The 18,739-nt window shown below is 34.4% G+C and overlaps 2 protein-coding genes across 2 annotated transcripts; one reads left to right on the forward strand and one right to left on the reverse strand.

Moving 5' to 3' along the window:
* Positions 1-302: 302 nt before the first annotated feature.
* On the forward strand, positions 303-1,733 carry LOC113515264 (uncharacterized). Its single transcript, XM_052901125.1, has one exon. It carries the CDS (start codon positions 370-372, stop codon positions 1,477-1,479), a length of 1,110 nt encoding a protein of 369 aa, XP_052757085.1. The 5' UTR covers positions 303-369; the 3' UTR covers positions 1,480-1,733.
* A 572-nt stretch (positions 1,734-2,305) lies between these two features.
* On the reverse strand, positions 2,306-10,105 carry LOC113515263 (uncharacterized). The gene is made up of 8 exons (XM_026899419.3): positions 9,943-10,105; positions 9,249-9,363; positions 7,320-7,389; positions 6,362-6,465; positions 5,470-5,636; positions 4,006-4,497; positions 3,118-3,195; positions 2,306-2,374 (listed from the first exon to the last, which is right to left on the reverse strand). Exons 1-8 carry the CDS (start codon positions 9,951-9,953, stop codon positions 2,332-2,334), a joined length of 1,080 nt encoding a protein of 359 aa, XP_026755220.2. The 5' UTR covers positions 9,954-10,105; the 3' UTR covers positions 2,306-2,331.
* Between the last annotated feature and the right edge of the window lie 8,634 nt (positions 10,106-18,739).

An 18,739-nucleotide genomic window follows, 5' to 3' on the forward strand; every position in this document is an offset into this window, starting at 1 on the left:
GGTGTTCAATAAACACCATCACGTTCCTGGCCAGTTGTAATATTAGATTTTGACAGATTTTTTTTATCAGTTCTATTCATAGACATGTGTAAATAGAATATTTTGTTCTGTGAAATGAAATATATCTGTATTTTTTCTATGATGTTTTTCTATACAATAGCAATATTTATCAATTATTGATTTTTTTTTTTGTGTTTATTTAAAACATATTGTGAGGTAACGCGAATTAACTTATTTACAATCATTTTATGAGTACTTTTACGTTAATTTTATAAGTAAATTCTAAATAGAGTAGATATTTACAAATTATTATAAGCAATGATTTTTTTGTTTACTCATACTATTTTTGCAGACTTCAATTAACTTCATATGATATCAAACCACCAAATACGTTATAGAAAAGTGCAAATACACATAAATACTTTTGAAGCAGATCTGTACGAAAAGACTGAAGAAAATAAAATTATGAATAAAGACAACCACAACGGAGGCAAGTGTAAAAACTTTCATAATAATAGAACAATTTGCTCGATTTGTTTAAATACTAAAACGTATGAAAAGGACAAAAATGAAGGAGTTAATGAAACGTGTCCTATATGTCATCAAAATAAAGGCAATAATAATAATGTAATAACAGAAAATCAGCAGAACTGTGACGAAAAAGGACACACTGTAGTCAAGCCACAGAATACGAAATTAGTACAAACTCCCCATGCAGATATTTCACAAGGTTTGAATCTATTGAACGAAGTATTAACAGTATTTCAAAGTAAAAAGCAACTAACTACACATAATGCAAATAACAAAGCAGCTACAATAAAAGATGCAAGTACCATCACTGATGTAGATACAAAAGTGTACAAACTTAAACCCAAATTATCAGTTAGCAATATATTTCATTACTCAATCGAGGAACATAGAATGGCGAGTGAAAACCGTAATTTTAGAATTGTTCACTGTTTCCAACCAGATTATATAAGATCTCAGCATTTGATCAAACGAAAGTCATCTTCCGTACCACAAATGAAACTAGAAGAGCTTAAACACTGTCTAAAAGAGAAAAAGAAGTCTAAAGACACTATTGAAGAAGTGAACAGAATGTTTGCTACAGTGAAAAGAAATGAATCCAATACCTTAGACTGTACAAATAGGCCTATAGTTAGAAATGGCCCGAGACTATTGTCAGTTGTGAAAACTAAAGACCGAGAAGGTGTTCATAATGAATTTAATAATAAAATTGATTGTGAACATAACTGCAAATATTGTAAAATGAAACATCGACTTTCTAGTGGAGATTCGTCAAATCAATGCCGTAAGACGTGCAATGGAGGGAAATATGATAAATGCGTTTATACGCTATGTTGCCACTGTCATACAAACAATCAAATGCAAAATAGAAGCCATGTTTGCGAGTGTTATACAAACAATTTAAGTAATTGTCGACAAGAAGCGCATGGTGATTATGAAGATGATTTTTAAATTATAATTTGTTTAATAAAATATTTTTCGTTATGTGATTCTTACTTTCGTTTTTTTTTTTTTCAGAGATATTGTACTGATGTATTTGAACAAATTTTTTTTATTATTTTGGAGGCTTATTACATATAAAAACAACAGGTTTAAATCCTATAACTACAAAGTGACTTGTTTTGTGTTTGATCTCTGGTTTCCCCATAGATATAGTATAACGTCTTAAAAAGAGAATGCAGGTATCGACTATGCTTAATCTATGTACAACGTACATTATCCGCAGGTACTACACTTAATCCATGTTGCTTTTAATACCAATTTGCAGAGAGCTCCGTTTACTCTGTAAAAGTTCCAGGTTTTAGGCGTTCCTAATAAGCTCCCTGCTTGCAGTTACAAACAAGCTTTTGATTATATAATACACTACAATGATCTCAAGCTCACAGGCCGTATCGAGCCCTTAAGTTCAAAGCGAGACTGTCTCCCTTTGTATGTTCTACCATTTGTATAACGGATTGTGTACTGAGAAATGTATTGCATCGCTCGCCATCGATAGGGAATTCATCCTTACACCCTTGAACATAAATGGTTACATACAGTGCGGTTTAAAAAGTAATTTTGATCGAAACGCTCAGGCTCTGGAATAAGCTACCTGCCGAAGTTTTCCCTAGAGACTACAATATAGGGTTCTTCAAAAACGGTATATATAGGTTTCTTTAGGACAGTCTATAGGGATTATTTACCATTAAACAGGCTGTATGCTTGTTTACCACCTTTGTAGGCAAAGCCGTAGTTTAAAAATAATTCTCGCGTAAATAATAAACTTAATAGTAAACATCTTAATTTATTTTAAAGTAACGTTTATCAGAAGTAAAAGCTCTCTGAAGAAAATTTAGTTTTTTCGTCCCTGTAACAAAAAAATACAGGTATTATGTAACACTCGACAGAGGGAGGGGGAAAGGGATTGTTAATTATGGGGTCTAACAGCTCGATTGCTAGCAATACACGCTACCAGGTCTTCCATACGGTTCCTCTTAGAAACCGTCGTGATTAATTCTTGTGGAATTTGTCTCGATTAACTGATCTGCTTTCATCATAATCTATCACTGGTGCTCCACCAGCGTATACCTTTTATATTTTTTTTTATACAACTTAGAATGGCAAACAAGCTGACGGCCCACCTGATGGAAAGTGGTAACCGTCGCCTATAGACATGAGCAGTACCATGGACAAAACAGAGTATACTGTTTCGCCCATGATGTTTTCATCCTCATCAATCACCCTTTACTAGTGCCCCGCCAGCGTATCCCGTTAGCGCAGGCGGGGTTACCACTCCATTTTCATCCAATAAAAAATAAAAATAATAAATGGGACAGAATGGAAAAGACCAAGCAATCGACTTTTGTACAAAGTCTCTGGTAAATACCGTACCGATAGCGAGGGCGGATTACCACTCCATTCTCATCGATTAAAAAAAAACTACAATTACTTTATCCAGGCCAGGATCACTGAAACTATACATAGAAATAGTATTACGTAAGTATTAGGCCTACGTAGTTTACGTAAGTCTTCGGACAAAACATTCCTATGTATTTAAAAAAAAACGTCCAATTGTTATTTATAAAAAAATATATATATTTTTGTTTTTACCTGTTTTCTCTATATTTATTCCTGCTTCTTTCCAATTTCTCACTATGGGCTCGTTCCCAATCACGCGGACTGTCTTGACTGGAAAATATCCAAAAAGATAAGTGACTTGTGCGTTAGTTTTGTTACCTAAGGCAGTAACGTCCAAAATCCACCAGCCTAAGACTCGTTTCTTATAATTTTTAAAATTTTCTCCGAAAGATATTTTTTTAAAATTGAAGTCACTTGTTAACCATTTCTACTAACATAATTTTAAGTCTGGTACTAACAAATTGATCTTGTTGCTTACATTTGAAATTTAAATTTCACTTTAATTTGAATAAGGGACTTCAAAAATAAGGATCTTTACAATTCATCTGAATTTACGACGATCTCACGTGAGGGCGAAAGGGATTGTTAGATCAGGACAACCTCCAAACGCGTCCTCCTGGATGTCGTGATTAGTTATTTTTTAATTAGTCACGATGGGCCAACTGACCTGCTTTCATCTTCACCTATCATCCCTCACTGATACCTTGCCAGCATATACCGATAGTGCTAGCAGGGTTACCATTCCATATTCTTCCATAAAGAAAGACTATGTTACGTATTGTGTCGCCAATTCTGAATCGACTGTCATAGTTCGTTTTGTAATAGTGTTTGTTCTCGTGTTGGGCCCATTTTAATTCTGTAACAAAAGTTTCATTTTTCCTTTGTGGAACAGAAACCTGCTTGTTGCAAAGCAAAATCTATATTTATCTAATCACAAAATGTTTCATAGTATAATATTTTGATTGAGAATTAAAATTTAGTTTATAACTAAACGTCCATATTAATTCTATCACAATTAAATTACTGCTTTTTACGTAACAAAATTTACTTGTAAATACATTATATGGAATGGTAACTTACTCTCCCAGACCTAAATCGAAGAATGGCTCTCTTTTCTCATCGCGAACACTTATCTTAGAGTCAAAATCCTTCGTCAAAACTCTCTTTAGAGTATTAGTTGAGTCGACAAATCTGCACATGCACTGGTTCAGCGTTTGCATTTTATTCATAAACGTATCTTTGTCCATTTGCATCGGCCGTTTCATCAGTTTCTCCAACTCCTTCGTTATCATCCGACAATTGTCTTTCAAATCTGGTATATCTGTCCATTTTAAATTCGTATTAACAGCTGCATGTTTTAATATTTTAATTTTCGGTGTTACAGTTTCTATTACAAATTCTCCTTCTTCGATAATTTCATCTGGTGGTTTGTAATATGTTTGTCTAACGCCGAAAATGGTTGGCGATGTATTTTCGGAGAGACCATCTTTTGTTTTAGCCATGACCAGTTTTAAAAGATTGTCCAGACCTATTTTATGGTCGTTGAGAAGATGGCGGTCTAGTACTGTTATCCTGTTCACAAAAGTAGAAGTATGTATTAAAAGTATCTAATACTGATATTTATCTTAGGTTATCCTGTGAAGAAAATTAGGTATCTACAAGGTATTATGGACGAAACAGTATACTCTGTTACGTCCATGGTACTGCTCATGGCTATAGGCGACGGTTACCACTTTCCATCAGGAGGCCGTCAGCTTGTTTGCCATTCTAAGTTGCATAAAAAAAGTGTGATCAAAAATATGGTAAATGAAATTTTATACCAGGAATCGAAGACGCTACATTCGTTTGAACTAATATTTCCAATAAACTGATTCATTGAGATAGTGTGCACCAAGTTTAAACAAGTTATGACTTATTTATCACGTCAAGTCACATTTACTGCATATGTCTCGTTTCATGGATTTCAAATAAAATGTTAACATAAAATTTTAAGTTGCAAAAAAGGTCCCAAAAATGAAATATTAAAATCATTGTACGGCGATAAAGTGATGACTTTAAAGACTATTTACAAGTGATATGAGTGATTTAGAAGTGGAAATAAAGTGAATTCAAGACGAACAATAGTTGGGACGTCTTTCAATCTTAAAGACAGACGAAAACATGCAAAGAGTGGCAAGAATGGTTCAATCAAACAGGCGGTTGATGACTTGAGAGTTTGTAGAAAAACGCCGTATTTAGAGACAATATAAAGAGAAAAATGGACTAATGACTTTACGCGTATCATAACAACACATCGTATCACAGATCACTTCCGATTCGGGAGTTTTTGGCGCTATAAAATTTACTCTCTGTCCACGTCCGCCTTATTGTTCGGATTTTTTAAGTTATTACTAATTGGCTTCGGAAACAGTTTTTGTGATAATTTCAACAAAACCCAGATACTTTTTCATTGACTTCTATTGTAATAGACCTCTAACTAAGGGATTTAGCATGAAAGCCTAAATAATGAAAATTAAAAAGATTTATCTACAATAACAGACTTACCTATCTGCGTCGAACGAACACAGGTGACAACCAAATGTCTCCCTGTTGGAGGACTCTGGACCGATGGCCAGAGAACCAAGGGTGGCTGTGATGGTACTGCTCTTTGATACCGCAGAGTCCAAATTCAAACCTTTGGATGTGCATGACTCGCTGATAACTGGCAGGTCCTGTTTGAAAAAGAAATAAGTTATTTTATGCAACATGAAATAGCAAAGAAGTTAACGACCCACTTGATAGAAAGTGATATGTAAATATATTTGAGAGATTTTCCCTCCCTCTGCGTGTTTTGGCATATAATATGCTTTACGTCTGGTCAATGAAGTTCCGAACTGGACTTATTTCACTTTACTGCCACAGAGTTTCGCAGAGCGGTAACAATTACACAGAAATGCATTTTTAATATTTATTTTATACAGCATAATTAGATTTATTATTATACTTTAAATTTCTAGAAAATTCACATCTCCCCTCTTAAGGAGAGGCGATGGCAAACTAATCCCCGGCAGAAACACAGTCGGCCGGGGTTCAGGGCCCCAGGGAGAGAAACCGGCGTACAATGCGGGCAGAATCTAAGAGCACCGCTTTCTGCATCTTTCCCGGGAGTGAGCCGCCTCAAAATTCCAACCGTCTGAGATGTTGTTTATTATTATATTTCCAATCTTGTATTATTATAATGTTTGATTTTTTAGTTTTTGGCGAGTTCATTGGTAAATCTGTAAGGCTCACCAAAAATATGTATATATATATATATTGTTTTGATTTATATTAGTCTTATTAAGTTAATATTACCCACATATTAATTATTTATTGTTTTCTTTAAATATCTTCCATGTACAAACATCGTCTTGTTACAATTTTATTATATTAGCAAAATAAACATTAGGCACAGTACATTTTCCGTTGTTTCCTCAGCGTGCGCGAACAAAGCGCGACTGCGCGAGATGCGCGCGCGCAGTCTGTCGAACAATCTTGTGGCAGACGAGGTTCGGGCGGCCACTGCAGCAAATAAATAACTTAAGATTAAGTTTTTTTATGCAATTTAGATTAACAAACAATCTGACGGCTTGCCAGTGGGAAAGTTGTAATCGTCGAGCTATAAACATGAGCAATATCATGGACATAACAGAGTATACTGTTTTGCCCATGATACCCCCTATGCCTTTCCATCCCTGAGGACTCAGGTGTTATTCCTCTGTACCCTGTATATTCACTGCTATATCACACCTTTCGAATCATCAGAAGCATCTGTCGATTGTAGCCGTTGCGATGAACACAAAAAAAAATTTAGAAGAAAGAAGAGGATGCCCAGCAATTACGAAGATATCCATAAGTTTTAATCATAATCTACCAGAGGGAGACTTTGTACAAAAGTCAATTGCTTGGGTACCTCTGTCCCATTCGTGTTTCTATCGTGAAGCAGTTGTGTTTACATGGCTGTGTTTCGGTTTGAAGGGTGGGATATGGCGTGAATTTACAGGGTACAGAGGAGTAACATCTGAGTCCTCAGGAATGGCAACGCATGGGGGGTATCATGGGCGAAACAGTATACTCTGTTATGTCCATGGTACTTCTCATGTCTATAGGCGACGGTTACTACTTTCCATCAGCTTGTTTGCCATTCTAAGTTGTATAAAAAAAACTTTTATTAGAAGACCACGCCACACGCCCCAGCGCGAGGCATTGTTTCTATGACCCCAGGGTCTAAGCCCTCAAAGTTGAAGCTCTGGTAAAGGGATCCTCCCCGAGACCCCCACTTAAACCTCATAGACGGTTCAGAAGACCTGTCCTCGTAACACTCAGTTTTGCAGAGGTAACAAAAATTACGTAATGGTATAAATAACATATCTTACATGGAAATCCTTTCTTTACTTTATCTGCTGTATATTTCGATGACCCAGCTCGAGGCACTATGTGTGACTTCTGAAAAAAATAAATTCATTTCAACCGACTTTAATTAAGGAGGTTCTCAATTCAAATTGTATTTTTGTTTGGGCCTACCTACCTACCTCTATTCGGTGCGCTCAAACTCTTACTAGCTTCAAAACCTCTGTTTATTCCTACTACCTCTCACTTTAGTACTATTTTCCTGTGTTCTCTCTTCATTTTCCTTCGTCATTTTTTTTCTATTGTATGTGTGCTGTTAAGTATGTGTATGTTATGTATATAGGTTTGTCCGGAAAGTACGTATAAAAGTTTTTTAAAAATTTTATTTTACAATTATTCAGGTAAATCAATTTTATCCCCTTCAAAGTACTCCCCCTGTGACATAATGCACTTGTGCCAACGCCGTTTCCACCTGGTTGTAGGTTTCTCAGCTGCCCCGTCGTAGCTTTTTTTATCTCATTTATGTCCCCCAAATGCCGCCCCCGAAGTACCAATTTGGTTTTTGGGAACAAGAAGAAGTCACACGGGGCCAAATCCGGCGAATAGGGGGGGTGTTCGGTCACCGTAATGGAATTTTTACTCAAAAACTCACGGACAACAAGAGAGGTGTGGGCAGGGGCATTGTCGTGGTGAAGAATCCAACGCCCCTCTCGCGCCAATTCTGGACGAACTCGTGCCACACGAGCTTTGAGGCGTCTGAGCACATCGACGTAGAATTTTCCATCAACTGTCTGGCCTGGAGGGACGAATTCTTGATGGACAATCCCCCGAACATCGAACTCTTTCTCGGCCCTCTCTGAATCTTTTTAGCCACTTGTGGACGGTTGGTTCCTTCACAGCATCATCCCCATAAACTGTTCTGAGATCGGCAAAAATTTCACGGCCATTCTTGCCGAGTTTCGAGAGAAACTTGATTACGACGCGCTGCTCTTCAACGGAAGCGGGCTCCATGCCGACGGGGTTTCGTTAAGAGGTAACTTCACAGATGGCGTGACAAGCCAGTCCGCACCGCACGGCGGTCAGACCAGAACTGAAGCATTGTTAGGGACATAAGGAAGGGGTCCTGCGCTTACCTGGCCTCCCCACTCCTCTTTCTCGCATTCCAGAACACTTTTATACGAACTTTCCGGACAGACCTCGTATGTATTTAATTTTGTATATATTATATATGTATGTGTATGTATGTATGTAGGTATATATATATGTTTGTATATGATAATATTTATATAATAGTGCGCCACCTACCCTTTGTCTTTTTCTCAATGTCCTCTACACAAAGGTTGTCTGGAAGAGATTGCTTAGCGATAAGGCCGCCTTTTGTATCACTTCTCATTAATATTTACTGTATTTGTTATTTCTCTTTTTATTTGGTGCAATAAAGTGTAAATAAATAAAATAAAAAAATATTTTTATATGGTTGGTAACCGATTTGGATTTTTTTTTATCTGAAAGGATACACGACGGTTACCACTTTCCATCAGGTGGGCCGTCAGCTTGTTTGCCATTCTAAGTTGTATAAAAAAAATCCTTACCACAATGAATGAATCCATGAAGAGCCGCGTGGAGGTTGACCTGTAGGATTGCTAGCAATGTTTTTTTTTAATAAATGACAATGGACTGGTAACCTGCGCTAACGATATACGCTGATGGAGCACCAGTGAGCCCAGCGTGATGAATACACCAGGAATTCAGCACGATGATTTCCACGTGAACCACGTAGGGGACCACGTGAAGGTCAACCCGACAGGGTATATTGCCAGCAATAGGACTGGTAATCCGCATTACTAACAATCCCTTCCCCTTCTAGCCATGGGGTTGCCAGATCCTATAACTACTCATCCCTTCCTCTCCAAAAGTGCGATGTCAGAATGGTATTACAGTGGAATATGTTTTACCGGCAAAGTCTTAGTTTTACTGGTGTCATCATCATCGATGGAGGTGGGATGATGCAGTTGCTGATGCATCATCAGGGCGCTTTCGAACTGCGACGTAAAACTGCATTGTGGACAACTGTAATTATTAGACGGTTGATTATTATAGAATTAGTTTCTTTAATTCCGCTACCATTAGTACGCGTTCGATGCTGTGAACAGTCCAAGATTGGCTACTAGTATTATCACATTAGACCTCAATCTCCGACCGCCATTAAGTCTACGCACATTTTGCGACACGTGTTTCACCTCTAAACGAGATATCTTCAGGCAATTTTGACCATTTTTGCAATGGGATAGACAGATACCAACTGACTTGACTACATTCCCACCGGGGACAATAAGGATTATTAGCAATGGGATCTAATATCCCTTTACTTGTGATATAACCTGTCGGCCGACCTCCACACGGGCCCTCCTGGAAACTATGGCATTTAATTTCTGGCGAATCAATCATGATGGACCAGTGGGATGGGATTATTAGAAATGCGGATGTTTTAAAGAATGCTGCTACCCATCCCTCGACTATTAAGTTCTTTAGTTGCCTCTTACCACTCTTACGGGACATTCTATGGCGGGACCACATGCGCCTTAGTCTTACCAATTAAAAAAAAAAACTTTTATTAAAACTATCAATTAAATAAATATATTCACTTACCAATAACTCATATGAAAATCTGATATCAAAATAGTCTATAAATTTATACCGTCTCTAATAAACACACGCAAAATGTCATATTTCTTGTCAATTTCCATCAAGATGACATAATTATTGGACAAAATATACGAATAGGTATTTAACCTATTACGTGTTTTCGTAAAGTAAAAGACAAATAAAAAAAAGTAACAGACTAGGCTGTATAGGCTTCGTTTCCTTTGCCTATCCTGCAAAAAAAATAATGAATAAGACAAAAAGTCTTGTTTGATAACATTTGTCAAATCAATATCTCTCTTTTTTAATAAAGTGAAATCTGTCAGACATTTATTATAACTAGTCTGTTTTATTTAATTTCATTTCGTGTAATTTATCTAAGATTTCGAGTTAGAATTTAAAATAATTGTATAAATATACAATATGCCACAAAGTAAAGTTTCATCCATCCATTTTGATAAATGGCGGTCGTCCACCGTGCGTTTCAGTAAACATTTTCTAACCAAACTATGAAACCAACTGTCAGCGCCAGGTTTTCCAAACAGATACCACATTGAAACCTTGAAGAAAAGAATATTCCTTCGTAATAAGTCGATAACACACATGCAATTTCTCTGATGTTGCGAGTAACTACGGGCGGCGGTAATCAGGTAAGCCGTATGCTCGTTTGCCCTCAATGTTATAAAAAAAGTACATCTGTAAATAAATAAAACTCTTTCATATAATACGTAATTATATAAATCTCTTTAACTACTTGTTAAACCAAGGTAAGTGTATAAAATTATAAATATGTAATGGCGGGGGAAAAGGGATTGTTAGGCATGGAGATTGACAGCCCTATTGTAAACAATATACCCTATCAGGTCGACCTCCACGTGGTTCCCCCTGGAAATCATCGTGAACAATTCTTATTGAATTCGTCACGATGGGCTAACTGACTTGCTTCATCCTCACCTATCATCCTTCGCTGGTGCCCCGCCGGTGTATACCAATAGCGCGAGTGGGGTTACCATTCCATTATCACCCATTAAAAAAAATATGTAATGGCAAAATAACTCGCTTCCAAGTCACACATCTAATCTATATAAAAAAAAATTGTTCCGCATTCAAAAATTTAACCCTTCAAACATCGTGGCTTGTGCAAAAGTTAATTTCTCTCAATTATGTCTTTAAAAAAAAAACGTAAGTTTGTATTTTTTCATTTTTATTACCTTTTAACTCTGTCAGTTACAAATTGTTTTCATAGAATTTCATCAAAATCAATCCGGTAGTTTAGTTTTTAAATTAAAATAATTAAGATCGTGTTTAATCGATACAGAAATTTAGTTTTTACATCAAAATAACTGGTTTTGTCACAAATAAACTCTTTTTTTAAACACACAATTTAGTTATTATAACACAATTAATTTATGTCATACTAGTCTTTACCCGCGACTTTGTGATCGGAATACAAATAGAGAAAACAGAATAGAGGCAAAGTAGCCTATATATTGCATAAGGCATCGACCACCATAACTATAAATTTTACTTTACATAAAACGTCGAAGTGTGTCGTGACGCCTGTCTGGTATATTATTATAACGATTATTTCAATTTAAATAATTAATTTATTATTAAAAGAAATAGGATAATTGAATATATTATATATAATTTATTGCACTAAAGCATACAGTAATAATAATAATTAAAAACAATGTAAGCAAAGGCGAACTTATCTCTAAAAGAGATCTCTTCCAGTCAACCTAACACAGTGATATAGGAAGTAATGAGTAGGCAGCTGTAATGCAAAACGGAACTCTAAACAACAATAAAAATATTTGTATAATTTATAAATCATTATATATATATAAACCTTTATTTACCAGAGGGATACTTTATACAAAAGTCGTTTGCTTGGACACCTTTGTCCCATTCGTGTTTCTACCGTGAAGCAGCTGTGTTTCGGTGAGATATGGCAGTGAATTTACAGGGTACAGAGGAATAACACCTGAGTCCCCAGGAATGGCAATGCATGGGAAGTGTCATGGACGAAACTGTATACTTTGTTATCTCCATAGTACTGCTCCTGTCTATAAGCGACGGTTACCACTTATCATCAGGTGGACCGTCTCGGCTTGTTTGCCATTCTAAATTGTATAAAAAAAAGAAAACCTATATAAACAAGAATATATTATATACATGATTTTAATCTTTTCTTGAAGGAATCTAAAATATATATATTGACTAGTAGTGTTATTAAATTTTAATGAACCGCTAGGAGGCCATAACGGTAGATGGTAGATTTATGTTTTTAGAAATTTTCATTAAAAAAAAATATGTCGAGATTGTTTACCTAGTAAGCCAATAATGAACTGTCAAAAGCCATAGGCGTTTATTATTTATTGAAATATAACATTACGTCATCAAATAAATTTTGCATATTAATTCTATTTGCCATTTTTGCGAATTTCATTATATAACTAGCTGACCCCGTAAACGTTGTTTTACCACTTATTGCGAAATATAAAAATCGCAATTAAATTAAATCATACAGGGGTTGATCGTAAAACGATGAAAATTTAAAGTTGTATGTATTTTTCAATGCTAAATCATAATAAAATAAAAATGGGAAAATGTGTCAAAAAAAAAAATTTTGGAAAGGGGGCGACCCTTTATTTTATCATTGACGGGTATGAAAAATAGATGTTGGCCGATTCTCAGCCCTACCCGATATGCACACAAAATTTCATAAAAATCGGTAAAGCCGTTTCGGTGGAGTTTGGTAACAAACACCGTGACACGAGAATTTTATATATAAGATAAGTACTTAATAATTTAAATAGTTACAAAATTCGTCTGTTAGGTAGGTTAATATAACTGTTACAACCTTTATTATGTCAATTTGAATAGATCCTAACCATTATTTTAATATATGCTAATACATTCTTAATCAAACGCCATTTTACGGATATCCTCAACGTATTAATCATTCTAGATGAGAACTTCCGCATTTTTATATTTTTTTTTTCTTAGTTCCAATAAAGAAGTGACACAAGTGCATACAGATCAAGATGTCAAAATCATTTATTCATTTAAAAAAATATTAGTCATTTACACACGTAAATATTTTTTTTTTTTAATACATGTTTTTAAACTTTAATTAGGGCTGATCTTTAATTAAGATAGCGTTTTATAATTTAATCACATTAATCTATATTTTAAGTCGATATAACTGTATGCTTTGTTGGCTGTACTTAAATAAATAAAAACAAAATTAAAAAATAAAGTTTTCTCGAATCTCTTTTTTTGTGCGTGTGACGTGTTAAACGCACTTTTTGTGAAGCGATTTTAATATGTATTTAATAATTGGTTTTATAATTATTTTAATATAAATTAATACAGTCCTAGTTGTTATCGACTTAGTCTGAACTGGCTAGCTTCTTTCATCGAAACCTCTATGTGTTATATAAATTTTGATGTCTGTAATCCTTCCATCTCTAAATATGACCCCTTAACCAGCATCCATCATGACTTAATGCATCTGCATTTAGATAGGGGTTACAGACTTAGATTTTTTTTATATATAACTTAGAATGGCAAACAAGCTAACGACCCACCTGATGAAAAGTGGTAACCGTCGCCTATAGACATGAGCAGTACCACGGACATAACAGAGTATACTGTTTCGCCCATGATACCCCTCATGCGTTGCCATACCTAAGGACTCAGGTGTTATTCCTCCGTACCCAGTAAATTCACGCCATATCCCATCCTTCAAACCGAAACACAGCCATGCAAACACAACTGCTTCACGATAGAAACACGAATGGGACAGAGGTACCCAAGCAATCGACTTTTGTACAAAGTCTCCCTCTGGTATTCAATTATTGTAAAGTCTTTGCAGTTTATAATACCATTCATGTCTCTCTTAGATATTTATTTAGTAAAATGATGAAGCGGTTATTTTATGATAAGTTATAAGGAGACCTATTCATTCAAATATTTTAATAATCTGCAGATAACCTTTAGATTATCTGAACCAAGTATGTATATAAAATATGTCCATTGAGTACTGTTTTTTTTTCAGCGAGTTTATATGACGCTCTACAACTGTAATGATGCACATCATCGATGGTATCACAAACTTGACAATGGGGCGATTAAGGCTTTTACGTCATATGTGTAAATAATTGTTTTTCTTTTTATTTTTTTTAACTTGAATTCATTTATTTAATATTTATTCTCTCTAATTTCTTTAATTTACAATTTCTGGCCTATGTTAAGAAAAATCATATAAAATGCATAGTATCAATAACATATTTAGTTTGTGCATATAAATGAGAAAGTAACTATAAGTGTATTTAAGTAGGAGATTACTTATTAGTACCTTTCTTGACTGAGATATAATAACGACCTTATGCGTGTGAACATTAGAAACTTAATTGATTGTGACAGCTGCTGTATCTTTTGTCCACAGCGATTAGGTAGTTAACCTACAATTAAACTTATCAACAGTACTAAAATTGACTTGTGTAGACATTGAAACGTGTGAAAACTCACACAATCACATTCATTTGAAGTCTTTTTCTTTCATAAATGCGATAAATATTCCTTTGTACGCGTTCTATCATGATTATGTATATAAACAAAGTTCTGTTTACACATTTGAATTTGTGGTCGCGCAAATTTGTACTTTATTACCGCGCAATATGATCGAAGTGTAGTGGTAAGGCTTCACAAAGTGTAGGCTGCCTTGGTAATGCAAAAGCCTCTCGTAAAACCTGAAGTTGGCAACACTCGGCGAGCCTCGTTTGACTACTCGTTTATTCTCAGTCGCGAGCGGGGGTTCGGTTACGGCGCGCGCCTTCGTGTGCAACGACGCGAATCGTGTTGGATTTTTTTCACACGCCAACAAACAAGTAAAAAAAAAGAACTAAAGACTCCATGACAAAGCGGTTCGCACGGCGAACGCGTATTTTCGTTGTGAGTTTTAAAAATTGTTTATTGAAATCGTCTTATGACTTTTTGAAACCGGTTAAAACGCTATAGGAAGTAGGTACGACAGTTATATAAAACTATAATGTTCGGTTTTCTTTTGCAGGTATAACGAGTGAACGAGTTTGTCTTTTGTTTTGTGTGATTTTAGCCACAGTTTTTTTTGTTTTTTTTTTTTTAAGAAATAAAAAAGTGTTAAAGACTTTTGAGTGAAATCGAGTGACGCTAACCGAATCAGGTGAGTCGAGAAAAGTTTTTTGCTTACAACTAACCGTCGTCGCTTTCTCCTGCAGCAGTTTAGGGTTGAATGGTTGGATGAGTCATCTTATTGTCAATTGTCGTTTCTCATGGCCATAACAAGTTCTGCGGCTGTGCATAACGTCGTAAAGCCACAGATTAAATAATGTAAAGTGAAACAAAAGTAATAGATCGACTAATCGACCTACATCAGAATTCTATGATTATTTTCTAGATTATAGATATCATAGTATATCGTTTTTATTTTTTTTTTTTTAATTTAAACGCTTAACCAAAAACAGCTCGAGTTTCGAGCTCCAATCTCAACTTTTTTGTTATGATCCATGACATGAATTCACTCACACGACGCAAACAATTTTGTTAATGTTATTTCTTTGTATTATGACTATATTATTTTAATAATAGCAAAAAGAACATTTACACACATATGTAATGCAATTAATTTTATGATTTGCTACTGGTAATCACCAATATTTTTGGTAAATAAAATCAATTCATTCATACACATTGTCACTCAAATTTTGTCATCGATCACATTATTTATCAGTGTGTGTGTGTGTGTGAATAGGATTACCAAAATGCTGCAACTATTACTGTGATGTACTCATTAAAGTTGAGGCTGCAAGTCCCCCCGCTCCTGCCACTCCTCTGGGTGACGTCCGGGCGGGTGGTCGTGTGAGTCGCATTGTGACATATTATTGTTTATTATTTCCTACACCTACCTACCATACCAGGAGGACAGCACAAAATTGGCGACGAGGTGAAAATTTGTAAGTAAAAAAAAATATATATATATGTCATACGACTACAAAATTACCTGTTCTAATCAGTTCAAAGAGTGTGTAACTATCGCGTTGTTATTTTAATCTAACTCGACACGAATAACATTAAATTGATAAATTTCTAAATTCACAAGGAAGAGAAAAGATAATTTATTAATTCTCAATCAATTTATTAAATATAGAAAAGACTAAAAGCAATTTCAAAAAGAAATAAAGACTTGATTCTATAAATTGTATAGAGAAAGCAAAATATTGATAAAACATATTACGGTGCATAGTACGTTTTGTAATTTAGCGACACACTGTGACTGATTTTAACGCGTTTGCGCATCATAGTCGTACGATAACTTGCTATACATGCCTAAACAAATGGTCGGCGTTTGTTGATGTCTAGGTATACCGTACCGCAAGCTTTCTGTTTATATTTACATCACAGTATAAGTGATTATAACAGTTGAATTCTTAAGATAAGTGGTTCGGGGATACCAGCGAATACTGACTATACATACAACAAAATGTGCCTGCATGTATTAGCCGAGTCGGAGTAATTATTCTGACAAATAAAATACACCGTACAATCCGAATGAGCAAAGCCCATCAAATACATAATTCAACATAAACTGTAATCTATTTAGATACAAGTTTATGCAATTGGTGGTTCCGATTATAGAGGTTGCTTCCATAATAAATAGATTTGTATGTAGGTATAAACCTAATACAAATGTAATTATCATAAGATAATTATGATATATTCAAACACTTCACATTAACTTCATTATTTGACAGATATTTGGTAAGAGTTGAGGTTACGATTTTATTTTTCTTACAAGGGACCAGCAGAATATTAGCGTTGCCGGTAGTTCTCTGCTTAATTCTGAGTTGGTTACCCTTTCGCCGTTGGGGCACATAAATTTACCTACGTATTTATGTTGGTTTATAAGTTCAAAAGGCTGTTCAGAAAACTGAGAATAATCCATTTATCCACCTGTACAACAAGTACAAGTATTCGCATTTACAATATTGTTGCCTACAATTATAATAGCATACATTATTACGGTAGGTAGGTATAATCATTTAATAAAAAATAAAATAAAAATAGTCTTTATTCCTGAATTACAGATTCTTTTTTTTAAATTGTAAATATGTGTAAATAATTAATGTTGACATCAGCAACATCTTATTTTTCAGGTTGTTTTAGAACAACCATTTTAGTATAATCATTTATAAACACAAAATTCTCGAAAAAATATAATAATAATAACTTATAATATTTTATTTAGATTCAATCCTTGACGGGGTAGTCAGACGCATTTGTTGACTATGATATACGGTTAATATATTTGTTAATAATAGTAACATAATTGGTTATTTGTCGATTATCATTAGTTGACAGTATTTATATAAATACGTATAAATACCACCCATAAAATTCCCGTTTTGCAAATTGTCTTATTATGACATCTCAATTGCAAAATGCATTTCCTCAGATCTTAAGTTAAAAGATAATTCTACTAAAATAGAAATAAATATTGTGGAAGCAATTCAATAGAGACTGATGAAAGATCAGTAAAAGGACACCAAAGAAACCAAATCTTGTAAAGAGATTTCAAACGAAAAGAATATACGGTGTATGAAATGCGAGAGTACATATCAAAATAGTTATTTAATGTGTTGCAAGAAATAACTTCTGCTAAAAGTGTGGATTTATAAGCCATTTAGGTCAAAAGCAATATCGCACTAATTGAAATAAGCGCATGAATGTGCAAGCGCTAGTTATATGGCGAAATAAATAGTATAAACCAAATAATCCATCAAGTAAAAAAATAAATAAAGTTACCAAACAATCATTCAACTCTCCTATAACTACATTCATACTGAATGTTGAACATACTCTATTCCACTATAAAATATCTTGCCAAAATGGTGGAACCAAATATTAACTATACTCTATTCCACTATAAAATATCTTACCAAAATAGTGGAACTAAATGTTAACCATACTCTATTCCATTATAAAATATCTTGCCAAAATTGTGGAACTAAGTGTAACTCTATTCTATTATAAAATATCTTGTCAAAATGGTGGAACTAAATGTTAACCATCCCCTATTCCACTATAAAATATATATCTTGCCAAAGTGATAGAGTTACATTAAACATACCCATTGATTTGGGTACAAAACTAGTATACCCATAAATTCGGGTACAAAACTAACATACCCATCAATTCGGGTACAAAACTAACATACCCATCAATTCGGGTACAAAACTAACATAATAATTGACATAATATTATATACCCATCAATTCGGGTACAAAACTAACATAATAATGACATAATATTATATACCCATCAATTCGGGTACAAAAGTAACAATAATAATAATAGTCGACAAAACCTAGGACTACAAAAAAAAAAAAAAAAAAAAAAAAAAAAAAACTAACCAAGAAAAATCTGACAAAATTCTAGGACATATAGTCCTAAAGACTCGCTGATGTACTGGGCCCATTTAAAATGTCAGTCTTGGTTGGATTTGGAAGAAGTAGAGAAAAATTGTACTCGCAGCTTATTGTGTACCTAAGAGACTGCTATGATTCTTTATATATTACAATTAAGTTGTATATTAATTTACTAAACACAAAACAAACAAAAAAATCCAAAATTCAAATTCAATATCTAAATGAACATCAGTTAGATATTGATCATAAAATCAAGTATTCAGTAAAATAAAATAGTATAGCTCAAATAAACAGAAAATATAATCGAACTTGTAGACAAAGCTGCGAAT

The sequence above is a fragment of the Galleria mellonella genome, unplaced genomic scaffold (genome assembly GCF_026898425.1).
Source record: "Galleria mellonella isolate WM207_F2 unplaced genomic scaffold, CSIRO_AGI_GalMel_v1 utg746, whole genome shotgun sequence".
In the NCBI taxonomy this organism is placed as follows: domain Eukaryota; kingdom Metazoa; phylum Arthropoda; class Insecta; order Lepidoptera; family Pyralidae; genus Galleria; species Galleria mellonella.